General features: G+C 45.3%; 1 protein-coding gene across 2 annotated transcripts in view; it reads left to right on the top strand.

Annotated features, from left to right (window-relative positions):
• col5a3a (collagen, type V, alpha 3a) overlaps positions 1-25,367 on the top strand; it is a 40,538-nt gene that overhangs the window by 3,222 nt on the left and 11,949 nt on the right. Inside the window, exons 2-39 of one of the 2 annotated variants that reach the window (XM_076144302.1) lie at positions 5,996-6,163; positions 6,314-6,527; positions 6,964-7,126; positions 11,351-11,473; positions 13,028-13,420; positions 13,930-14,049; positions 14,138-14,254; positions 14,382-14,435; positions 14,544-14,585; positions 14,831-14,893; positions 16,043-16,117; positions 16,287-16,370; positions 16,465-16,521; positions 16,638-16,691; positions 16,826-16,879; positions 16,991-17,044; positions 17,722-17,775; positions 18,008-18,061; positions 18,597-18,641; positions 19,558-19,611; positions 19,783-19,827; positions 19,936-19,989; positions 20,302-20,346; positions 20,727-20,780; positions 21,189-21,233; positions 21,544-21,597; positions 22,156-22,200; positions 22,353-22,406; positions 22,501-22,608; positions 22,998-23,051; positions 23,382-23,435; positions 23,543-23,587; positions 23,805-23,858; positions 24,213-24,257; positions 24,409-24,462; positions 24,594-24,647; positions 24,854-24,907; positions 25,044-25,151. In XM_076144302.1, the coding sequence (XP_076000417.1) occupies positions 5,996-6,163; positions 6,314-6,527; positions 6,964-7,126; positions 11,351-11,473; positions 13,028-13,420; positions 13,930-14,049; positions 14,138-14,254; positions 14,382-14,435; positions 14,544-14,585; positions 14,831-14,893; positions 16,043-16,117; positions 16,287-16,370; positions 16,465-16,521; positions 16,638-16,691; positions 16,826-16,879; positions 16,991-17,044; positions 17,722-17,775; positions 18,008-18,061; positions 18,597-18,641; positions 19,558-19,611; positions 19,783-19,827; positions 19,936-19,989; positions 20,302-20,346; positions 20,727-20,780; positions 21,189-21,233; positions 21,544-21,597; positions 22,156-22,200; positions 22,353-22,406; positions 22,501-22,608; positions 22,998-23,051; positions 23,382-23,435; positions 23,543-23,587; positions 23,805-23,858; positions 24,213-24,257; positions 24,409-24,462; positions 24,594-24,647; positions 24,854-24,907; positions 25,044-25,151 (3,068 nt within the window). The remainder of the gene's footprint in view (positions 1-5,995; positions 6,164-6,313; positions 6,528-6,963; positions 7,127-11,350; positions 11,474-13,027; positions 13,421-13,929; positions 14,050-14,137; positions 14,255-14,381; positions 14,436-14,543; positions 14,586-14,830; positions 14,894-16,042; positions 16,118-16,286; positions 16,371-16,464; positions 16,522-16,637; positions 16,692-16,825; positions 16,880-16,990; positions 17,045-17,721; positions 17,776-18,007; positions 18,062-18,596; positions 18,642-19,557; positions 19,612-19,782; positions 19,828-19,935; positions 19,990-20,301; positions 20,347-20,726; positions 20,781-21,188; positions 21,234-21,543; positions 21,598-22,155; positions 22,201-22,352; positions 22,407-22,500; positions 22,609-22,997; positions 23,052-23,381; positions 23,436-23,542; positions 23,588-23,804; positions 23,859-24,212; positions 24,258-24,408; positions 24,463-24,593; positions 24,648-24,853; positions 24,908-25,043; positions 25,152-25,367) is intronic. The other variant, XM_076144303.1, reaches the window with a different exon arrangement.

Below are 25,367 nucleotides of genomic sequence, written 5' to 3'. Positions count from 1 at the left end.
GGCTCGGGTCAGACCTGAAAACTGGCCTGTGCTCATGTGTGTGCATATGTAGGTACTCCTTTTTATCTGAAGTGGGCATATACATTTTCACTGGAGTGTGTGTGTGTGTGTGTGTGTGTGTGTGTGTGTGTGTGTGTGTGTGTGTGTGTGTGTGTTTGTGCGTTTGTCTTTCCGTGGTTACAAGAGCCAAAGATGAGATAAAACCATGAGAACAGTCCAGCAACATCAGATTATTGTATAAAGTAGGTTTAAGGCCACAGCTATGTTGACATGTATGTCTGTTAGTGGTGTGTGTGTGTGTGTGTGTGTGTGTGTGTGTGTGTGTGTGTGTGTGTGTGTGTGTGTGTGTGTTTGAGCTCCTGGCCACAGACAGGCCTTGAGGGCAGGTGTTTTCTCTACGGGCCAAGCAGCTTTTGGCGGTTTGTCCATCACACAGTGGATAAACACGAGTAGAGATTGAAGAATGTGGCGCTCATGTGAATTGGCAGCAAATGTCTCACCAGATTCTTCCAGCCTGGGGCTCAAGTTCACTCACCAAACTCACAGTGACCATAAGCCTTAGCAACAGGACTTGAGCCCGTGACCCACATTCAACACTCCCAACATGGTCATCATCCTGGTAAGTCCCTGAGGTGTAGAGAGGAAATGCAAGATTTGCAAGCTGCCTGAAAAAAACACTGTGCCTGGATTTGTGCAGACACAAAGACACGATCGAATTATATTGTTGTATTCAGGAGTGGATCACTGGCAGTCTACACACTATATATATATTACAACAATGCACATCCTCAAGAAATAGTCACAGAAGTTGCCCTATATGAGAAACACTCACAGGACCACATGGACCCCTAACTCATAGATCTAGATTAGATCAAATATCTTATTAGTTGACAGGAATAGTTGTTTTTAAGAGTGAACATCAGAGATCCGCATATAGAATAATGATACAATGGAACCCAAGTTGAACCTATGAGGCTGCAGCTCGTCCCTTTGCAGAGTCCAAGAAACAAACACACACACATCCACAGCACGACTCTGTCCGAGGATTTGTGTTTCTGTCAGCGTGGAAACACTGAAGCCCTTTGATTTGAAATGTGCTGTTTCTGGTTCTCTCACATTGCCCATGATCCTCGTGTTCACATGTGATCAGTCATGTTGTAATCAAGAGAGAGCAAGAATGTATTCCAATAATGTGAATAATTGGATAAAAAATGCTACAGTTAGATATAAAATCACAAAGAGCAAACTGAAACAGCCTGATATTTGACTGGAGACCATCAGAGGTGTTTGTGCCTGTGAATACTTCATTACACATTTCTCAATTTTCACAGAATTCCCAGCAGTCTTCTGCACAACTGCTGATTGGACTTGCTTCCTAAACGCTGCCATAACTGAAAACAGACACAACCCCAGAGCCTCATCAAGCAGATAAATATCTCGGTTTGCATCCTTCCTGCCCAACAAATTCCTCTTTCTGCACATTGCCTTCACCTTTGCATTAGACACTTCTGACAGTCTTCCATATTCCCCGAGCTCATGTTTACACAGAATAGCGGTTGCCAAAGTGCTGAAAGAATACAGTGAAGCAGAGAGAGGATTTGTCAAGGGCAGAGGCGGAAAGTGCAGAGAAGTTCTCGCTCTCAGGCTATGTGTGTGGGTTGCTGGTAATGGTAGTGTGTCTGTGTGTGAGTGTGTCTGTGTGTATACTGTTTGTACTGTGTGTTTTGCCTCTCGCTGCTTCATTGCAGTGACCCAGACAAAGGTCACACCCGTGGCTAATTAGATTAAGGGGTTTTCTGCGTACAACATGTAAAGGAGTGTGTCTGGCTTTATTCAGCCACATCGAGGGAGATCAGTGACATCAACCACTCACAATTAATTGTCGTCATCTGCTTCTCTGTCTGTTATAATTGAAAAAGTATTCTGAAGAAGTGTTCTCTCCATAGTGCCGCTTATGAGGAATGACATTTAAGAAAAAAAGAGCCTTGGATCGATGTCATGTGGCCTGCATGTGTTAATGTATTGCATTGTTGTGTCGGGTCGGGTGCTGCAAAGATATACAGTTCAGTCTATCTGCACAAGAATCCAAAGTTCAGGCTTTTTCCTACAATCATCTGATCTCAGGGTGTGGTCCAACATGCTATGGGAACTTCTCTTTGCCCAGATTCTTTTTTGGCTTAATTTGCTGTTAATTTCCCAGTTCCCAGGCCCAGAAGTGTATGACAGTGGATTATTGTGTAAGCATGAGTGGTATTTTCAGGCTGAAAAGGGAGTGTAGGTGGTGTGAGTCATACAGAATGTCTTCTGAGACATTTGCTGTGGAAACACAGAGAACACATTATGTCCATGTATGGCTGAAGTGCTGCAGGGTTCTAATACCCGAGGACATGGAAAGACAGTGTCAAGTGTCACACAGCTTGAGAAGACACACAGATGTGGACTGGGTACTGGCATTCCCCTGGGACAGAGCGTCATCTGTGAAGGGAAGTGGGTGCCATTTGCCTCTACAGACAAACGTGCCTGGTGTGTGTTTATGTGCATTTGTTGTATAACGTCTCCTCAACTGCCAAATATGTTTGGGGTTGAAGCATGATTAAACTCCTTCCCTGCTTATGTTCTCTGACCTTTCAGTGTGACGGTACTTGACATTGTTTCTCCAAGAGTCCCCATGAGTCATCACACACCCAAAAATAGAGGCACAAAATATCTTTTAGTTGAGACGGTGTACAGACTTTCCCACCATTACAGACATGCACAGATGTTCTCCGCATTGTCTATTTTGTCTTATAAGTGAATTTCTTGTCCCTTAAAAGGTAGAAATGGCAGCAGCACAAAGTGAAGAAGGCCGACTGCAACATGCACAGTTCTTTCTGAGCGTGACGTCTGTAGTGATCAAGCTGTATAATGTGGCTGAGATCCTTTGTACTTGCTCATTCTCGCTTTCTTTGGATTAAATGATCAGATGAATACCTAACATAGTGAATTATGCTGACAGGTGAGTTAAGGACATTACTGCCAAGCTTTAATGAGATGCATGCGGACCTGCTCAGACATCCCACTGCTGCAGGACAGGTGAAGAATCGGCGTGGCTCCAGCTGATATAAGTGGATCCAAGCGGTGAAAAGTTGTCTTTCTGTTTTTTATTGGTTGCTGCAGGATTTCAGACGTCATCTGGCATTCAGGGGGGGTTATGGTCAAATAGGGGACATTTCCCAGCAGTGTGTATGCAACCTGGGGATGTGCCTGGCAGTGTGGTGTCGTTATTTGGATCTGCATGAGAAGAAATTGCTATAGTAATTAAATAGCTTCTTTTTTTGCATCGTCTTCGTTGTCACAGATTCCCTCTCGCTTCCTCAGCGTCAGGTTGCCATATTTATCCATCAACAGCCTGCACAGTGGGGTCTGGGACGCCTATTAGTCTCTGGGCCTTTCAACTGACAGTTCATTGTGAAAGCGGTTTCTTTTTTCCGAGGAATTTCAGCTGCTTGTCTCAGTTTTCTCCCTTTGGCATTGTTGCACATTTCAACTGTTCTCTGCGATCTTGTGGAGGTCAGAGGTCAACAATCTCCTGTCAAGCCTGTAGCTTCAACACATTTAGATTATCTTTAAGACCTGTGGCTGAGGTTGCTGTTGCTGTTATATTCCTTTAGTTCACGAGGTGCAGACACATATAGTTTGTCTTTGGAATGTCACAGCTTAATGAAGACCGAAACGTTTGTGCTGAAAAGATAATTGTGTTAGTTTGTCTTGAGGCCATTTTGTCAGATGCTGGTCAAAATGATACCCAAGGATCCAGTATAATTGGACCCATGCTGCTTTGAATAAGGACATTATTCAGATTGATCCACACATCACACACACCCTCTGAGTATGTGTGTGTGTTTATGAGTAGATAGATAGATAGATAGATAGATATATAGATATATAGATAGATAGAGTGAGGAAGGGAATGAGGGGGGGGAAGGGGGGGTAGAGAGAGAGAGAGAGAGAGAGCGAAAGTTGACTGGATTATGATCTTAAACCAAAACACAAACTTTGGACTTTATTATCCCGGAAGGAAATTGTATTTGCAGCCAGGCATTAAACAAGCTCAGAGATAAAAAATGAACTGAAATGGGATCAAACAAAGGACAGACACACGGCTGCACACTGGATTAAAAACAACAGGTCAAGATTAGGCCTCAGACACGATATTAAGTGAATTTTAAAGAGATGTGCAGAATAAAGTGCTATGACCGAATTCTGCATGCTTACATGCAGAATGATGGCTGAGCCCCTCAGAGGCTACAACAACAGCCAGCATGCCAGCATGCCAGCTGTTTTTGGAGCAAACAGATTCAACTGTTTATGCAGTGAATGATCAGGTCATCATCCAGGGATCACATCTAATGTAATATGTATGTAATGTGTAATCATCCGATGTAATATCATGGCACATATGACATTGTGTACCTTCAAGAAATAGTTTTTCATTCATACTATTATCCACATTTTTTCCTTTTCAGTGATATTGTCCAGATCTTGATCTTATCTTGATAACTCCTGTGTGTGGGTGATTATTTACTGGTTCATTCATTCCTGCAGTGTAGCATCTTGACATTCCTGTTTGTGTGAATCGACCTACATGGCTTGTTTATGTCTCTCGATTACATTCTAAAATTAAGCCCAAAGGTCTTAAATACTTTTAGATGTGTACCTAATGTTTTCCATTGTCGGAGCCTTGCTGCAATTCACAGTTTAACCCATTTACAAGCTTGTTGTCATGCTGGGAGAGCGATGGGTGAATGCAGAGCTGCGTGGAATAAAGGGCCACTGCAATGCAAATAAACAGCACCATAAAATGTAACACGGTGTGCTTCTGCAAGCAACATCTGGGCAACGGTAAACTCTCTCAACATGTTTAATTAACGAGGAGGATAAAAGGCCAGCGCTGATACAAGTGCAGAGAGCCACAGGAGGTCATTTAAGTTTAGCATCCTCATTTCAGATGCCTGGAATGCTAAATGCTGAATGGCCCCAAACCGGCTCCCTTCGGCAGCTGGTGGGAGCCCGGCTGAACTCAGAGCTCTGATCCGATTGCTCACAGCAGCGTGTCTCATAGCGCTACAAGCTGACTGCAAATAAAGCACAGGCTCATTTTAATAGGATAAAGACAAACCACTGGGAGGATAGGCACATCTAGAGGCGTGATGGTGGTCACGCTCAGTAAACATTCTGTAGCTCCATGAGTATGTGAACTACTCTGCAAGTGGACATCGTTGCAACTCATGACCTCGCTTTACCTCATTGAATGTATTCATGCTCATTTCTAGAAATTGGGAATGAATTGGGAAGATGTCAAATTATCTCGCAGCACCGTAGGAATGTTTGGATGAATGGATAGCTCCAACAGATGTTTAAGCTGTGCAAATGTGAGTGACTCACTCGTTTGCCCCAGTTATGTGTTATAAAGTGTTATAGAAATGTGATAAACGAGATGCGGACACACTGCATGCCGGTTTGCCGGCTGAGCTGTGTGCAGGTGTCAGCTGTCAGGTGTGCTCGCACTGGGATTATGGGCCCGGCTGTCTTCTACCTCTATCCCATAATAACAGCCACAGAAGACTGGCCACCTGCCGTCACATCTCAGAGGAGCTAGCTCTTCCGACTCCGAGGAAGCAGGAAGCCTCGGCACTTTAAGAGCGGCTTCCAGCCCCACTAAACCCCACTCTTCAGCTCAGTTAACAACCAGCACTTAACTGAGCCAGACAACAAAGTACTGTCACGCCGGCAGAATTGAACTGTAAGACTGACATGACTAAATGCCTGCTTGCCGCCATCTGCCACCCATGTGATTGTTCACCAGAAAATAACATCAGGCCTATCTGGAAAAATTAAACATCCTGTTTAAAGCTATGACGTCTGATACACACTAGGAACTTGTTGGCACTAAAATAGGCTCTACTATCTGTTCTTTGTCCATATTGTTAATTTGTCTCTTTCCGTTTACTCCCAGCTGATCCCATTGATGTACTGCGAGTGCTGGAGCTGTCAGAGGGAATGGAGGGGGTGTCCCTGGAGGCCGGCCTCTGCACCAACCGGAGAGGCATGGAGGAGACAGACCTGGCCTACAGGATAGACAAGAAGATCCAGCTCAGTGCGCCCACCAAGCAGCTCTACCCCGGTACTGGACTTCTTTCTGCAGCACTGGCTCCTGGGCTCCTGTCCTACTTTGCGATTACTCAGATTTCAAAAACTAATTTCAACTATACTCACGTCTGGGATTGTCCTCTCTCCTCCCCTCTCCTCTCCTTTTTACCTCTCACCCCTTCAGATTCTCCGTTTCCCCAGGACTTCTCCCTGATGGCCACAGTCCGTGCTAAAAAAGGCACCCAGTTCTTCCTCCTCTCAGTGTACGATGACCAGGGGGTGCAGCAGCTGGGGATGGAGGTGGGCCGCTCACCTGTCTTCCTGTATGAGGATCATCAGGGAAATCCCACACCAGAAATGTATCCAATTTTCAAGAAGATCAACCTGGCTGATGGAAAGTGGGTAGATCTGATCTAATGGTCTTTATCCTCCATGTTAGAAAAGATATTAATACATGTTCTGCCCTCATGTGCCTCGCTGTTGTGTTCTGATTGTTGTGCAAAGAATACGTTTAACCAGCGAAGTGTAATTTATACAAACTACACTCACTTACACTTTCCCAGCCCTTGAAAATACATGACCTTGTGTATCTGCAGTTTGATTCTCCCTGAGCTTCACCTTCACTAACCTTAATGGGAATAAAGAAGTTGTGGTAAATTTGGCAGCAGCAATCGGTCAATTTTTACATGAAATCCATCCTTCATTTCCTTCCTGTTTGCTTCAGGGGTCAAACATCTTCCTGCATTGCTGATTTTGTTTGGCAGTGCGAAACCACAATGCCGTGCTGGATTTTGGTTCTCATCAGCTTCTTCTTCTTTTTGTACATCCTTCCAGATGGCACAGAATAGCCTACGCTGTGCAGGGCAAGTCTGTGACCCTCTACTTGGACTGCCAGAGGGTAGAGACCTTGGACCTGCTGCGAGGAGACAACGCTGTGGTCAGCACAGAGGGGGTCACTGTGTTTGGGACACGGCTGCTGGATGAAGAAGTATTTGAGGTAGGTCGCCTTGCTCAAAGCGTGGGAGGCTGGTTGTCCTTGTGCCAAAAAAAGTTCAAGCTTAAATTGGACTAGTAGTTTGAAAGCTGACGTAACCTGAGTGGATAAATCAGTGAAATTATTTTGAATACATGAATGTGTAATGATAGATAGAAGTAGATTAAGTGTGACGTTTGTGTTATTGTGTTTTTTTGTTAAGGTTGTATACAGTGAATGGGTTTCTTAATGACCTTTTGTTTTGTTGACATTCCACATTATGATGAGGTTTCGAATTGTGAATGGATCATTACCTTCTAGTCAAAAATCTCAGTTGTCCAAAAATATGAAATACTGTTTATCAGGCCTAATACAGGGGAAATGTGTCGACTGTTGCTTAAGGAATCAACAATCGCCCCATTAAGCTACAATGGTGCATCCAATTATTTCTTGTTATGGCACGAACATTACACTTAGTACAAGCATCATAAAGCTCCAGTGATGCATTGGACGATATACTGGAGTAAATGTATTTTGATATTGTAGAGAATTGGCTTTCACTGCTTAAGAGATACAGGAGGGTCTCAGTGGTCCTTTGTCAATCCAGAGCTGCAGGGCGAGAAGAAGTGTTGAGGGGGAGGAGGTCAGGTGTTGTTCAGACTTGCCCATCAGTTCCATTGCTTAGAGGTGACACGTTCCCTTCGCCTCTTGGATTCATAAGTGGAGATCGTTTGGGTTTTGTTCTCAACTCTGGATGTTGATTTTTGTGTTTGGATGTTGAGTGCTTCACTGTGTGTTAGTGAAAGTGTTGTTGTTGTGTTGTTGATGAATGTGCAGATCTGTATTCTCTGGTGATGGAGGAGGAAAGAGGAACTTGCAGCTGCAGCTTTTCTGAGGATTGTTCCCTGCAGCGACGCAGGCTTTTAGCCTATTTATCCGGCAATTGGGGCGGACAGGCCTCACAGAAATAATTACACCTTCCGTCAATCCAGCTTCCTCTAATTCTGTGTTTACCTGAAAGATGGCATGTTGAGTGTTTTTGGAGTTGAAATAGATCTAAACAGTTAGATGTGTATTTGAATGCATACCAACTTCTCTGTCTATATGCAGGGAGAGGGGAAGCTAAACCCTGTGAAAGGCTCAAATTCCTTCATTTTCACTCCAGTAACCTTTATTGTCATTATGCATTCTCTATGCTTCCCATGAAAATATTCATCTGCCACTGCATTGTCATTCCCAATGAAGCTCCGCTCTAAATCACTCGCCCACAGCATGAAATAGAGATCAACTTAAGCCCTTTCCCCTGCCACATTCAATGGCGAGAGAGAGAGAGAGAGAGGGAGAAAGAGGGAGAGAGAGAGAGAGAGAGAGAGAGAAAGAGAGGTTCAGAGTATTGCCTGTCTTTGCATTTTCTCTTAGAAGGAGAAACACCCTGCCGCTTCTCTCTATGAACGGACCCTCAATGGGGCACATTTAAAGTGAGAGGGCGTGCAGATGGAGGGTTATTATCACTCCCCTTTGGGTTAAGAGACAGACGCCGCTGCCTTCCACACTTTCACGAGGAGAGAACCAGATGTGCTCATGGCTGACAGGTGACCACCCTCCCACTCATCTATGGGTTTGCTTGCCTCCCTAACCAACCGCATACAGAAAAATCCCCTGCTCCCCACGCACGCACGCACGCACGCACGCACACACACACACACACACACACACACACACACACACACACACACACACCCTCCACCCTCACACTGAGACAGGCAATTCCAATATTTCTCATTTCTCATATGGCTTTATAGTTTTCCACTCCAATTGAGAAACTTGTCTCCTTCTGGGTCCGATTAATTTCCCTGTTCAGAAGCGAGCGAGGCCATTCATTACTCTGCCTCACTCCAAAACATCAACACTTCAGTCCCATATGCAATTTATCAGGGGTGATGATGATATATGTGGTAACGACAAATACTATGCCTGTTGGTACGATCCTTTCGGTCATAAATCTTTGTTGTGGTCACGTGCAGGGGTTGTGTATGTGCATAAACGTGGGCCTCCATAATGCAAATGAAATCCTAATTACCCATTTAGACTACAGGGTTTCTATCTTGTTTTCCTTTCAATAAGCAGATAAACGTTTCAGGCCAAGATGGGTTTTTTTATTGTTTGATCGGAGTCAGGCGATGCCACATCACTAAGCCGCCCTGCATGAAAAACAAATGTAACAATCACATCCTGCCAGCAGACATTTAAAGTAGTCTGAGGGTAAACAAGATTCAAGTCTCAGTACTCGGTCTCAGATTAAATGCCTTGTTAATTTTTTCAGGGTGTAGAAATCAGGCAAGATCGCACACAGATTGCTTATGTACGTTTACGGGTCAGAGTTGTATAGCTCGGGTGAGGCTGGTACCAGGGGAGGAGAGAGACAGAGCAGCTTGACCTCTGGGTCTCTGTTCCCAGGCCCTGGTTCTAAGGGAGGAGGCCAGTGTTCCGGCCCAGTTCTTCCAGCGTGGGAGCTCAGCGTGGGAGCCTGGGGACTGTGGTCAGCCCCTAATGTCTCTATTGCTTCCAGATTGCCTCCAAATAACTGCATAACTTTGGTGTTCAAATTCAACACTGTGCTTGTATTTGCACTAAAGCAAACATCATCCACAAGCGTGGTTACGCTCCTTCTAGGCTGCTGTGTGCCCACTGTGTGTGTGTTTGTGTGTGTGTGTGTGTGTGTGTGTGTGTGTGTGTGTGTGTGTGTGTGTGTGTGTGTGTGCCTCCAACACGCTGACTGCTCAGATAGGATCCAGTTCAGTGTTTATTTGTTAGGAAATTCAGATCCTTTCTGTCTGGAGTAGTAACAGAAATGTTGTTGGCTCACCGTCATCGGCGTGTTGAGACTGTGACCTGTCAGGCATTTCATTAAATGGAAGATTTATTACCTTAGTAACACCTGAACTTATCACCCAAATCTGAGAGGCACAGTAAGTCTGTCCAGGTCTGTTTATGACACATTCTGCCTCAGTCTGATGGCGGTGTGATGTTTTTGTTTGATCATATTTTGCCCTTGAGCAAACAAGCAGCAGCAGACAGCTCCTGTTGTCATGGTTGTCTGGGTAGAATCACCGAGTCTTTCTAAGAAACGTCGCCAGAATAGCCACTTGTGACCTCATGCAGGATGTTTGCGCGTCGTCTGACTCGTCTGGGTTCGGATGAGGTCTTGAGGTTTCCCCCTCAGATGTGCTCACAGCTCCTAAACAGAGAGGCAGCGCACGTACACAGGCTTCAGGCATGAAGTTACTTTACACGCTGTGTGTTTTCTAGAAGACGCAGATCCTGCACAGAAAAGAAAACAGGAACACGTCTCTGTCAAAGTGTCTCCTTTGATCCCACATTGAGATTGGATTAGGCTGGATTTGATTTCTCTCTCTCTCTCTCTCTCTCTCTCTCTCTCTCTCTCTCTCTCTCTCTCTACATGGCCCGTCCCTTGTTGTGGCTGTTCACCACAACATGAACAGAAAAATGATAAATGAATATGAGCTGCTTTCATCATTTTATCAAGCGCAAATGTTGGTTTCAGCTGCCATGCCTACTTCCCTATGTGCGTGTGTGTGTGTGTTTGTGTGTGTGTGTGTGTGTGTGTGTGTGTGTGTGTGTGTGTTTGTGTTTGTGTTGCTCCTCACTTGGGGATTGTGTTCTTGCTGATCAGTCATGTTTTTAGTCGTATAAGAAGATCTATAATCTGCTGGCAGGTAGGGGGGAAGAGTTTAACAGATATGTAGTGATTTATTCACTGCTTGCTACCAATTAGAATTAAAGAGATTACAATAGGAGTATAAAGGCTTCAACATTGAGTGGTTAATCGGACGTAATTCTTCACAAATGGCTGCCCAGCTGTCCCTGGATAGTATCTAACTCTGTAATATGGCATGTTGACAGACAGATGTGCCATGAGTCTGCTCATACTCTGTTGGTTTATATATCTGCACTGCATTCTTGGCACTTTTTTCATTGAATGAAAGTATTTGGTAACAATTTGAGACTTATGCAGACAGAAGACAAGCGTGATGTTGCTGCTTCAGTCAGTTGTGTTGTTTTTTATATGTGGGGCTGTTTTTTTGTAGCAGTACGATCTCTCAATGTTATGATTGTATTTCAAGTGTTGTGGTCACCGCAGTAACAGCTGTCAGATTCCGTGTCTCCTGTATGTGTGCTGACAGTTCTTGACTCTGTGTCTGCCTGCCTGCTGTTTTTTTTTTTCAGGGAGATATTCAACAACTACTGATTGCAGAGGATCCCCAGGTGGCTGCCAACTACTGTGAAAACTACATACCAGACTGTGACTCTGCTCTGCCCTACAACAGCCACGCCTTGGATGTGCAGGAGGTCAGTGCTGCCACCAGCAGGGTGTGACCCCAAACACACATTTATGCTAGAGAGAGAGACAGGTGATGAGATGACATAGAACCTCTCTGAAACTCAGCGGAATGCAGAGACATGACATGTAGTCACTTTTTTATTATAGGCGGTTTTATAAGCCAAGTGTTTGAAATCATCTTAAACCAATAGAGGCTTCCAACACAGAGCAGACATGCTGGGACATCTTCATGAACTCCTCACTGCTAAATTGTGCTTGAAGAAGCTGTTGTTTTTCGGCCAACAAATGAAAGCAGAAAGAGACTATGAATAGCAATGGAGTTATTTGTCCCAGAGACTCAACCAAACACTTAATCATTTGGTTTACAAGCAGTCAATCGTTTCAGCCAAAACCAAGTCAGAGCACATTGGAAATACAAAAAAGAGACCAAAGAGATGCTGCCAGGCCAACTGTGGAGGTCAGGTGTTCATTTGGAAAAGGTGCATGCACACACACACACACACACACACACACACACACACACACACTCACAGAGCCAAGCAGCAATTAATCAAACGTGATATAAGACCTCTTTGCCTCCTCAGGCTTGCATAGAAAACAGTGTCAGAGTATGAACTGCTGTTCTGTATGGAAGAGAGAGGAAGCCAGAGGAATAGGAGGAAGTGTGTGTGTGTGTGTGTGCGTGTGTGTGTGTGTGTGTGTGTGTGTGTGCGTGTGTGCGTGTGCGTGTGTGGCTGTGGCGTGTGTGTGTGTGTGTTTGTGTGTGTGTGTGCGTGTGGCTTGTGTGTGTCTGTGTGTGTGTGTGTGTGTGTATGTGTGTGTGTGTGTGTGTGTGTGTGATACTGCCTGACCCTTGAGGAATACAAAGTCATAACTGTAACACTCGTATATGTGTAGATGTAAGTGAGTACATGTGTATCTGCACTCCATAGCGTGTGTCCACTCCTGCGTGATGCTCTGGGGATCGTTCATTAAAGGCTTCACGAGGTTATTCCGACGCTCAGCCAGCTGGCCTGTATAGAACTACAGCTGAGCAATGAACTCCAAATCCAGGACACGTCGACATCAATCACCCCACTGACCTACTTCCCATCATTCTCTCCCACACACCGGATTTGTTTACAAGTGGCTCTAAATCACGTCGTTAATGCCTTACACCATCTTTCCTTTCACTGTCAACCAGCCCACATCCCTCTGAAGGATGACACAACCCATGTTTGCTCCCTTGACTGAGCACACTCAGAATTAGCACCTCTGTAGGGGTCGTATGCACACTCACCCCTGACCTCACGAGCCAATATGTCTTCTCCTTTGACTTGGTAGAATCAACAGTAACTATTCTACAATCGTGTTTAGCTTCTCGTGTCATGTTTGCTTTAGGTTTTTACCGTTTCAGTGGGAATCACAGTGGGTGTCTGACCCAGAGGGGGCTGCAGAAGCTGTGCAACTTCCTCTCCTTTTCCCGTTCCGGGCTATTTCCTCGACTGTGTTTTCACTCACAAGGGCTTTTGTTTATTCTCCACCTGTAACCCTCCTCTTGCATTCCCCTTTTTTTATCAAAGAATTCTCGACCTCAGTACGCTGCCCCGACGCAAAGCGGCCAGCCAGATGACTCAAAGAAGGGCACCAGAAAGGACAGGAAAGGCAAAAAGAACAAAAAGAAGAGGGACAAGGGCTCCAAAGGCAAGGGCAAGGGCAGGAAAGGATCCAAGAAGAGGAAACAGGAAGAGGAAGTTGTAGAGGATGGCTTCCTCACAGTGTCCACAACACTGCCCAAATATCTCTCACAAGAGCCCTTCCAGCCCACAGACTTGCCTGAAATTGAAAGCACCCTTGGGGCCGCCGTTACCGGGGAAGCCTCAGACGAGATGCCCACACACGAACCTGACGCTGCGCCCGAGGCCCCCAGTGTAGCGCCAAGTGCATTGCGTGAATCCAACATGGTTTCTGAGGAGGTAGACGAGTCCAGCCTGTAGCTACCCCCTCCCCCACCCCCCTGCTTCATGTCCCAATCTAACCCAACACTCCCACACTACCTGCCTAACATAGAGAGCACCTCGACAGCTGCTTACCACCACCACTAACCAGCACAGAAGTTTGGGTTCACAATGTGTATTTGTCTGTGTTTATCATTTTCTAATTTGCAGATTAAACCTGTTTGTGTTCTCACATTGTTAATGAGTGCTGCTGCCGTCTCCATATGGCCCTGATGGAGTCCACCAGCTAATTACAGTCCGGCATTGTAATTAACTGCACACCTGTCGGCCCCCCCCACCCACCTTCCCACCCACCCGTATCACTGCTAACCCAAACATCCCCGTAATATCCACCCGTTCTGCTAACTTACACTTCATGTATTCAGCGCTGTGCCTTGACCTGGAAGCAACGCTAGTGACACTAATGAGACTCAGAGCTCTGCGTCTTCCGCTCTGTCCCTCACCTGACCTCATGTGCTGAACTGCAGGAGGACAAACCAGCCATGAAGCCCACAGTGGAGGAGTACGACTACGACCTCTTCAGCGACCTCTACGATGAGCTCCCCGTTTCCGTGGTGACAGTTGGCCCAAACGTGACCGAATACGAGGTGGGTTAAATGCAAATGAATCTTGTGTCTGGATGAGCGTGCCGTCCACTGAGACTGTTAATGGATTGGGATTTGCATTTATGAACAGATTCTCGAGTACGATGATAAGAAGAACGACACGGGGTCCGACTATGAAGAGTATGAAATGTACGAGGACAGCTACGACTTTGCCGAGCGGGAAAGAGCGCAGACTTGGGATGGAGAGGTAAAGCGGTGCTGCACTGTGATCTCTAAATCAGGCATGAAGTGAATGATTACAGGCTTCATTTTCCTGGTGTTGAATGATGTTTGTAGTGATCCACGCATGCTCGTTTGTTTGACTTCTTCCCCAGGCGAGCGCCAGAGCGGAGAAAGGTCAGAAGGGAGAGCTAGCTGTGATTGAGCCGGTGAGGTGCTAGAGGCTTCAAATGAATAGTGCAGTAGCTGTACTCGTGATCATGAGAACAGGTCAATGTCTCACTAATGAGTTTTTCATTTCTGCGTGCTTTTATTAGGGTGCATTAATGCCTGGACCCCCGGGTTCACCAGGGCCGGAGGTAAGACAATCATTCTGTAACTGAAGCTGGAAGTAAATGCTATTTTGATGGTGTTTATTCACTTAAAAATGGTGAAAACGTGATCTTTTGTGCCTGAGAGAACCTCTGAGAACTTGGAATACAACTAATGATGCAAATCCAGATAAACAAGTACATTTAAGCTGCGTAATTCGTTCAATTATTGTTTGAAGAAACAGATAAATGGGTCTTAAAGGAAATTTATCGTGTTTGTGTTTCTTTCACAGGGACTTTCAGGCCTAGCTGGACCAACTGGCCCTCCGGGACCCAGAGGAGATTCTGGTGAAATGGTGGGTGTATAGATGTTTGACTCACTGCCAGTCCCTCAGAGACGGCGCTGTGGATCATCATCTGTGTTTCCGTGACCTCAGATTGAATCACAATGGCTCTGTTCACTGAAACACAGCTTCAGGGACGCATACTGGAGTCGCACGTGTTTGACCTATTTTCTCTATTCTGCATGATCCTGATGATTGTGTGTTTAATTACAATAGAATGCCACGACAGAACACACACACATATACAAACACACGCACACATGGCTTTGATGATGTTGCTTACCAACACATGCACAAGCTCTTTACATGCGTCCAGTCAAATCCATAGCTATTCTGTGAATAAGAGACATAGGCGGTGTGTGTGTACATGTCATTCTCCTATATTTAAGGTAGATTCTAAAAGTAGTAACAGCCTTTAGGTCCTGAGACACAGATGTAGTCTGGGGTCTCCAGTTGAATGCGACCTCTGACTCTGACTTGTTTCATGCTGCGACATGAGCATGTTTGACTTTCAGACAGTTAAACAGTGATTCACAGACAGTTTGCGTACTAACGGGTGTCCTTCATGCTTTATGTAAGACTCATTACAAGTAGGGACGTAACTGTAGACATTTAGGAGAGGAAACCATAAACACACTGGACGCTCTGACACACATCAAGCTGATCCAGAGTCATAAAGTATATTTTTCTAAATTCTTTTGGAAAACTGTTAAAATGTCCACCACTGTTTATGATTCTACAAACATCCAGTGCTACTTGGACATTTAAGGGAATTTTCTAGGAATAAATGTCAAATCTAATCTACATAATAACGTAACAAGGAATAAACACACACTCACTGAATCAAGTCTAATCTAAATCTATCTCGACCTCCTTTCCACTACATGCAGTATATCGTGTCGACTCCTTTCGCACTGATCTGACTTTACGACTCAACGCTGCATTAAACTGCTTTTTAAGATGCTGTTTACATAGCATAAGTAGGACATAAGGAGTGTGAGAGTGTGTGTGACATGCCCTGTGGAAACGGAGCAAAGGTTGGTTTTACAGTGATTAGATTACAGAGATGTTTTGTGCTCGGGCCCCCTCCCCCATACACACACACACACATACACAAGCTCTCCATACAACCTTATCCTTATCTTTTCAATCTATTTTTAGGGCCCCCAAGGACGTCCTGGTCTTGCTGGCGCTGATGGGATTCCAGGTCCTCCAGGGACCCTGTTGATGCTCCCAGTAAGTCTTAACAACACACACACACTCACGCAAACACACCTTTTGTCATGTGCTGAGCATGCTTGTGCAGTGTCGTAGCATCGCCACAAGAGGGGGCTGTGTGATTGAGATTCATTGACATTTGTTGAGCTGCAGCGAGACCTGACTCCCCACTTTTCACTCCCTCCAGTTCCAGTATGGAGGTGATTCCCAGAAGGGGCCAGTGGTTTCTCCCCAAGAGGCCCAAGCACAGGCCATCATACAGCAGGCACAGGTATACGTCATGGAAACACACACTTGTGATATGATTGAAATCTTTCTCTTTGTAAAAACAAAACATTCCACACATCGTTGTGTTTTCCTCCCAGCTGTCCATGAAGGGGCCTCCTGGTCCACTCGGCCTTACAGGGAGACCAGGACCAGTGGTAAGACCCGGCTCTGATCTTATATCTAATATGATCTGTCATGATTGTTTGGGACTGAATTTCAGTGAGCGGGTGTTGCTTTATTGATCTGTTGTGTTGTGTGTTTTATCTTGCAGGGTCTTCCCGGCTCCACTGGGTTCAAAGGAGACAGAGGAGACAGTGGTGCTACGGTAAACAACCCCATCACACTCCCCTTTATCTTTGTTATTCACTGGATGTCCTTTCACCCCGCTGACATCCACTTTACACCTTTTCCTTCTCTCTCTTTTTCTCCCTCTTTCTCTCGCCCTTGACCGCCTTGTAGGGGCCGCGCGGAGTGTCGGGAGCCACTGGAATGAATGGAAAATCAGGAAAGAGGGTGAGACGCCGTTACTATTACTGGTTTTCATACCGACAATCTCTCCATCTTCTGGCTTGTGATCATACGGTGCTTGATGGAAACTGTTTCACTGGCTCATGTGTCCTTCAGGGGCGAGCGGGAACAGATGGAGGTCGTGGAGCTCCAGGTGAAACAGGCACCAAGGTAAATCGGCTGAGGTTTTAGTTCTCTATACTGCAGCACTGACAATCTGTCCTGATTGAACGACACCCTGACATTGTGTCCCAGCTTCGCATGATGTTAGTATGTGTGACTGAGGTTCCGTTACGTCTCCTTCAATACATCAATGTCGGACATGTTTAGGCAGGAAGGTTTTCTCTATAATAAACTATCTCCACTTGCAATTGTGAGCCTTTAGGTTTCCAGCAGCCCGCAGCTTATTATATGTATTGACAAGGAGGCAAGTCAATACCTAACAGCTGCAGGAAGAGCTTAGTAAATAAATCAGGCTCCCCTGATACTGGCCTGACAGAACAGCAGAGTCTTTATCAGTCAAAGCAGCATTTTAGCAGACCTGCAGCTAATCTGAAAGCTCCCTCTCCCCGAATGAGACACACACTCACAGCAGATGGGAGGCTCCACCAAGAGAGACGTACAATTCTGCTAATGTTTACTCATCGTTGTCGTGCGTTTGTGCATGTGTGTTGTGCGTGTGTGTGTGCGTGCGTGTGTGCCTGTGTGCCTGTGTGTGTGCTCGCGCGCGTGTGTGCCTGTGTGTTTGCTCGCGCGCGTGTGTGTCTGTGTGTGGGTGTCGGTGTGTGCATGTGCCTGTGCATGTGCGTGTGTTTTTAATGTGTTTTTTTTTCTACGTTACCTCTCAGGGTGATCGAGGCTTTGATGGGTTGCCAGGTCTCCCGGGAAACAAGGGACACAGAGTGAGTTAGATTTGGTAACTTGACATTGCCAACATGTTTATTTACCCGTTCAGACACAAACACAACAACACTGCATGAGTGAACGCCTTACACATCATATGGCAGATGTTCATTTGCATATTATGATGGTAATGATTGTTGTGATTTCTGTGATGACAGTGTATCACTAAAAACATCTGCTTCTTGCTCATTTGCTAAACAGAACAGTATGCTATCTGCACTTATCTTGTAGGGAGACAGAGGAAAGCCTGGTCCTCATGGACCTTTTGGAGAGCCAGGAGAGAAGGTGAGTCGCATACGAAGACCAGTTCTTCTCTAGCGGTGCTTCATTTTTCCTGATTTCACCATAATGAAAATACTCTCCAGATCAATGGAGATGAGATGATGAGTCTGTTTTTTTAATGACTCTATGCTGGCCTCAATTAATTCATTTAGTGTTGTGAAAGCCATGAAATCCATACCGTGCATCACTGAAATAGACTGGGATGTTTGAAAGATGGCTGATAATAGCTCTGAGGATGGTATCAGTCCATGCAGAGAGGTGAGAGAAATCTGAGAGAGCTGCATTTTACAGCAAGATGGTTGAGCCTTATCAGCCAGGAAATGAAGCTCTTTGAGGAGCTCATTGAAGGCGTGGCGGCTCAGCGTGAGGCCTTTCTGTCTGCATGTTCTCCTCCTGTTTTGTGGGTCCACCAAGTGTTGAAACACTAGCATGTGACAGAAAGACTTTAAATGGCTGCAGGTGTTATAGGGTAAGTAACATATAAGGGTTTGTATATGCCTCTTTTTAAAGTGCACATTTGGCTCTTGTGTGTTCGTAGGGTTCTGATGGACCAGTGGGGCCAAGAGGACAGCCAGGCGAACCTGTGAGTACACAAACATACACACACAATCTGACTGACATCTCCACATTACAACACGATCTCTGAAGGCTTTTTGTTTCTTGTTGAACTTTCTTTGAACTCTTTGTCTAAAATCTACTACATGTGCATGTACAAACACGCAAAATACATTATTATTGTATTTGACAAGACACAGATTAATGAATCAATAAACAAGCGTAAGAGCTCCTCTGAAGTCTGTGTCTCTTCTTTGTGTGGCTTCTCAGTGGTGAACACAAGCTGGTTATGACTCCCATTCTATCTTCCTCCCAGCATGTGAGGTTGAGACTCAGTGGGGTTCTGTCCCTCTAAATGGATCGCCCACTGCAGGAGGAAAGAGAGAGCAATGTCAGACATGTTAGGAGAGCGCCGTTAAATTAGAAAGACACAGGACAGGAGGGGACTTGGCGGGAAAAGTGAGATGTAGAGGAAAAATACGAGATTGAAATTTGGTCGGTGTTGAAAGAAATAAGTGAGACGGTGAGAGGAAGGACAGAGCCAGCAATGGGAAGAGTTCAAATCCTGGCCTGAGTGATTATATTTCCATATCAATCACTTCCCGGGAGATCACAGATGTGGTTTTGGAACAGGTGCCTTGGCCAGACTACAAAGAGGAAAGCTGACAAAAACAGAGCACACAAACAAATTCGCAAACACCAACTCACTGGCATGCGCACACCAAAATACACACCTTTATGCGTGCACGCACACACACACACGCACGCGCGCATACACACACACACACACACACACACACACACACACACACACACACAGGTATATACTTTCTCCCTCCCCGTCTTTTTCACCCTTTCTGATTTGTGACTTAGTATTCCAAACTCACTCGTCCTCATCATGAATGCAGCTTGGCTGTTGACTATTTGCTGTGTTTTGTCTCCAGGGTTCCCGGGGTATTGTCGGTCCGAGGGGGTCACCTGGATCACCTGGACAAGCCGTAAGTTAACATTGCCTTAACTAAGACATCAGAGCTTGAGCTCTATAAAAGCATACAGGTACATCAATATGCTGGTGATGATAAACAAGGCGATAATTGAACTGATTTCTTTTTAAGTTCAACGCTTCATCCATCTATTTCTGACATCTTGGATATGTGCCTCCCTTGTAGGGTATAACTGGAACTGATGGAGCACAAGGATCAAAGGGTAACCAGGTGAGTCTGACTGCCTTTATTAACACATTATTATATCAACTGCCATCCATACGATGGCAACAGTAAGAACCCAGCGAGTGTGTGATGTCCAGTGTCTTTGGTTCTCAGGGTCCATCTGGAGAGACAGGGCCACCAGGTCAACAGGGAAATCCAGGCGCACAGGTGACACACTCACTTATACACCCTGTCAATCCATACAGTACACATCTATGTCTCTTGTATCTCTTTATCTTGAACCTGTTCACAGTCAGATCGGGTAACACAGAGTAAAAGCACAATGCTGTTTTTATTATGTCATGAAATTACTTTAATTTTGAATGATGATTTCATCAAACAGCAACAACTTCCAGTTGCAGGAGATCAACATGGGTACTAACTTGGCCCTTGCCACATGTAAACAGACATAGAAACCCTCTCTGTCACCTATGTCTATATCTTGACGTTTAATCTGATTGATGCTTTGTTCTGATCCAGGGGTTGCCAGGTTCTCAGGGTGCCGTTGGATTACCAGGAGAGAAGGTTGGTAGCATGTGTCTCACCTAATCTCAGAATGGAGCTGTGACCTCGTGACCCCTGTCATCACATCCTGATCCTGGGGAGATGGAGCAGAACAGTACAAAAGCACTACTACTGTCTCCCGTTCATTCAAGACAGGGCAAGACAGGAAATCGATCACCAAGACACACACACACACACAGTTGAACATACCAGACGCTAGGGACAGCCTCACTCAGTGCACATCATAAGACGAGACTGATGAAGGAAATAAAAACTAGATTCAGTCGTAAATGGGATAGAGAGAGCTCATAAAGGAATGTGATCGCTTAGGGATCCTCTGAAATGTTACATTGTGGCTGAGGCTCAGTTTCACTGTTGAAATGTCTGTCTGTCCCATACAGGGTCCCCTAGGGAAACAAGGCATGCAGGGACTTTCTGGTGTTGATGGCCCCCCTGTAAGTACACACACACACACACATGCATGCATATACAATACATTTGTAGTCAAGCGACAAGTGACTCAATGCACTTTCTATTATCAACCAACACGGGATTTCTGGAAGTGATCCGAATCTTTGTATCATTTAGAAGAAAATGAAACATCTTCTTCGAGCACGTCTTATCCCCACAGTGTAATCTTAGATCGCAGTCAGACACATTTGAATGACTTTCACTTAGCGCTGCTGGTATTGTCCTGCAAGGCTTTTGTGATGCACAATGATATTTTCACGGTGCTTTGCTCTCAATGCCACCGGGGTTTCATCTTTTTCATCGCTTGGTCGCATCCTGAAATTTCCATCAAGGAACAATGATGTGTTTGTGGCAGTGCTAATTCAGTGTGGTTCCTTTATTTCCTCTATCAGGGTCACCCAGGAAGAGAGGGCCCGGCAGGAGAGAAAGGCATCCAAGTGAGTAACCGCACATGTTAGGCTTGATTTTGACAGTGCAACGTCGTTCCGGTTTCTGGGAATCCATTGTTACCGAGCACTCACTCACATGAAGCTACAGTAATGCTCACTCACATCATCATAATCATCATTGTGTTCCGACGATGCCATCATTCTTATTGGACAATAGCTTTAGCCCATTAGCGTCAGCAGCAGGCTTGATGCTCTCTAGTAACAAAGCAGAGGACACACTGTGCGATGTGTGTGTGTATGGCTGACTGAGAGGGCGATATGTGTATATTTATTACATTGGTGTTTTTTTTCCACATAGGGTATATCAGGTGCCCAGGGTCCTGTTGGGTACCCGGGGACACGTGGAGTCAAGGTGAGTCATAAATGCATTGTGATCGCATGTCTAATGTCCAGTTAGATCCTTATACCTTTGGACAAACATCTACCTGTGATGGACACGCTGTTTGAGTGTATGACAGGTGACAGCAAAGCATCTTCTCAAGGGGGACCGCTAACAACAGAGTGAGGAACGTTTAATGGATGGGGAAGATGTCAGTGTCAGATGAGAGCATTGGTCGGTTGCATATGTGTGAAGAATTGCATTTTCACTGAATCTGCCTTTGTAATGGAGGTGTGTGTATTCCGTCATGGGCTGACATGCAGGCTGTTGTGTGTGTTATGTCCGTCTCAACATGGCAGGCTCTCAACAGCCGTGAGGCAAATGCTGACCTTGTTGGCAATTAATATTATGAAAGTGCCAGGAGAGTGCCAGGTCAATAACAGAGCAACAGGTCAAAGAGGGAAATCAATACATGCTTATAAATCACTCTCGCTCTTTTAGCTGTGTGTGATTACAAGACAAACAAAATTGTGTAATGCAGAGAATTCTCCTTGGATTCTTGCTAAGTTGTGTTTTTCACCTGGTTTTCAGGGAGCAGATGGTGTTAGAGGGCTAAAAGGGAGCAAAGGAGAGAAGGTGAGTGAAATTGATTTTCTGTTACGACCGAAATATGTTTGTGCTCGTTGTCAAATTGTCACTTGAGAGCCACTGGACAGATGGCGATGTAATGATGTGATTTACCATAGAGAAGCAGTCGGTAGATATCACCCCTCCTCTGTGTCTCATAGGGTGAAGACGGCTTCCCCGGGTTCAAAGGCGATATCGGTCTGAAGGGAGACAAGGTGAGAGCGGCTGCTTATCATTTCCACAATTATTGTTTGTGTTCGGGGGGGGAGAAACTGTCACGTCACCTGCTGCCTCATTCCCATCCTGCAGGGTGATAATGGGCTTACAGGTGGCGCCGGAGAAGACGGACCAGAGGGGCCAAAGGGCCAGACGGGACTCCTGGGAGATGTAGGAAGTCTTGGCACAGCAGGCGAGAAGGTACTTAATAAATGATAACTTCATTAAAAAAAAAAATGTTTCCAAAGTATGACACCTAGGTCATTGTGATATTATGTAGCTTTAACAAATTTGTCTGCTGTGTTCTTGGCTGTGAAAGATGATCTTATAAAACGTTTATGATAATCACTGAGCATATGGATGTTAATGCTCTCACATTTATTATATCCTGTTACAGCCTTGTCCCGAGGCAACTCTGCCACCCACGCAGCCTGCATGCTCAAGCACTTCATCTCTCTGTCAGCATTATACGCATTTCTTTAACACATCTCCTCCTATGTTGATACATGCACTAGTCAGCATTGCATCATCAAAACACATGACTACAGCTTATGGTGTTCTTCTTTCCTTCCCGTCTGATCTCTCTGTAGGGTAAACTTGGCGTGCCTGGATTACCAGGATACCCAGGACGACAGGGTACTAAGGTGATTAACATTAATGAGTCATTATGATCTGTTAATGTGCCCCCTGGTTCCTTTAGCAGAAAAATCTGTGTCTCTGGCTGGACTGTTTCCTGTCTGATTAAAGATAAAGAGTGATAAATTGCTTATTAAAACAGGCTTTTTTATTAATGGTTTATTAGTGGCATCAATTCATTAAGTGTTGATGAATGGTGTGTTTAAAGCTGTGTTGGACTCATGGATTAGATTTGCTTTAATCCGATACAGTGGTTAATTATACATTAATGAGGCATTGGGGATGATGTGTGATGAATGGAAGGCAGCGGCTGATTAAACCTCTGTGCGTCTCTCCAGGGATCCCTCGGCTTCCCTGGCGGGGCCGGGCTCTCCGGAGACAAAGGACGCAGGGTGAGGACGGCACTGACATTTCCATCACACCCACACCTCTTCACATTTCAACTGTCCTATGTGTGGGAACCTCTGTGATATGCTGAGATATGAACTTCACTTTGCAGGGTCCAGCTGGTCCACCAGGGTCTGGAGGCCAAAGAGGTCCTAATGTGAGTACAGCACTTAAACAGGCTGTGTGTGTGTGTGTGTGTGTGTGTGTGTGTGTGTGTGTGTGTGTGTGTGTGTGTGTGTGTGTGTGTGTGTGTGTGTGTGTGTGTGTGTGTGTGTTTGATTGTGCTAAATGATTAGTTTAGCACATGTGGGACAGTGTCATAGTGTGACATCATTATACGTGCTAATCATATGGGTGTTTGTTTTTCCCCATAGGGAGCTCGGGGAGGAAGAGGAGCAAGGGGACCCACTGGAAAGCCTGGAGAAAAGGTAAGCTCAGGGCACACACACTCACACAAATAAGAGACAGAAAGACACAAACAAACCCACACCGATTTGGACACATGCAGATCGTGGCACACACCAACACACACCTGGCCGTCTCATACAGTATGGATGAATGCACTTGGCGAGTTGGAGCTGGTTGTTGCTGTTCACTTGGACCTGACAGACCATCTGGTGCAGTTTGGAGCTGCTGGCTGGCAGGCGGTGCTGCTGTATACACGCTCCCCTTCAAAGAGCATCTTGGGAATGATTCATATTCCTTCTTTGGGATGAAACTAAACTTGTTTAAGTTAAGTTAGTTTCAATCCAAGCATTTACAGTGTGTATTTGTTTTGTTAGGGCTCCGCCGGACATGACGGCTCCCAAGGATCCACCGGAGAACAGGTATAATTTTGCCTCCAAAGACCATGAAGTGCATGAGCAGGAGCATTCTTATCTGTCAAATCAAATGAGCTTGATATCAAAGTCTTTATCGCACAGTACTGGACAGGAGTTTGGACCGCTCAGTCTGATAACAAGTGTTATTATGTTCCAGGGCCCCCAGGGACCACAGGGAAGGAATGGTGAAACAGGACCAAGAGGACCTAATGTGAGTTGTCTGATATGATGTCACATCCTGCCCTTTGATTTGTAGATTGCTCTTTTTGTGTCACATTTCCTGCTTACTGATGATTTTTGCTCCATTTGTTACACTGATGTGGGGAAATGCTTCCTATTCAGGGTCCAGCTGGAAAAGACGGAATACCAGGTCACCCAGGCCAGAGAGGGGAAGCGGTGAGTCACATTTAGTGTCAATAAAGTCATACAATGTGGTGTGCTCAGTGTTTTTAAGGGTGATGTACTTCAGCATTTCAATATGAACTGTATAAGGTTTATGGCCACCGCAATGAATAAGTGAAATTCAAGGCAAAGTGCAGGTTGAGTTTCTCCTCTGTCTTACTGCCTGCCTTTCAAGGGTAACTCACTTGTGTTATTCTTAGGGCTTCCAAGGCAAGACTGGACCCCCTGGGCCTGCAGGAGTTGTGGGGCCACAGGTAAGAGGGTCAACACGTGTTTTTGTTAATGAATCATTCTGTTTGAGAAGCATTTCAGTTAGATAATTGTCACATACTCTCACAAAGGAAGGGATAAGAATCAGTCTCATGGTGATTTGTCTTTGGTTGCTGTCAGGGCAAATCTGGTGAGACTGGGCCCACAGGTGATAGAGGCCATCCAGGTCCACCAGGACCACCTGGTGAGCAAGGTTTACCTGGAAGTGCTGGTAAAGAAGGAACCAAGGTGAGTGGTTTTCATTCAGTCAGTCATAATCACTTACTGTACAAGCTTATCTTATTACTGTAATGTCTGATAAAGCCCATAGACTCTCAGCACTGACTGAATATCTTATGTGATCTCCTGGGTCTCATCCTATCCCTTAATTTGGTAATAAATAACAGAGGAAACCTTGTGCTGTTGAGTGTATTATGGCTCATAAAAGATGAATGTTCCCTCACG

The sequence above is a fragment of the Genypterus blacodes genome, unplaced genomic scaffold (assembly GCF_046128005.1).
Source record: "Genypterus blacodes isolate CSIRO-AG114 ecotype Tasmania unplaced genomic scaffold, CSIRO-AGI_Gbla_v1 ptg000028l_1, whole genome shotgun sequence".
In the NCBI taxonomy this organism is placed as follows: Eukaryota; Metazoa; Chordata; class Actinopteri; order Ophidiiformes; family Ophidiidae; genus Genypterus; species Genypterus blacodes.
The sequence above is the reverse complement of the archived record's forward strand: the minus strand, read 5'-3'. Positions and strand labels throughout refer to the sequence as shown.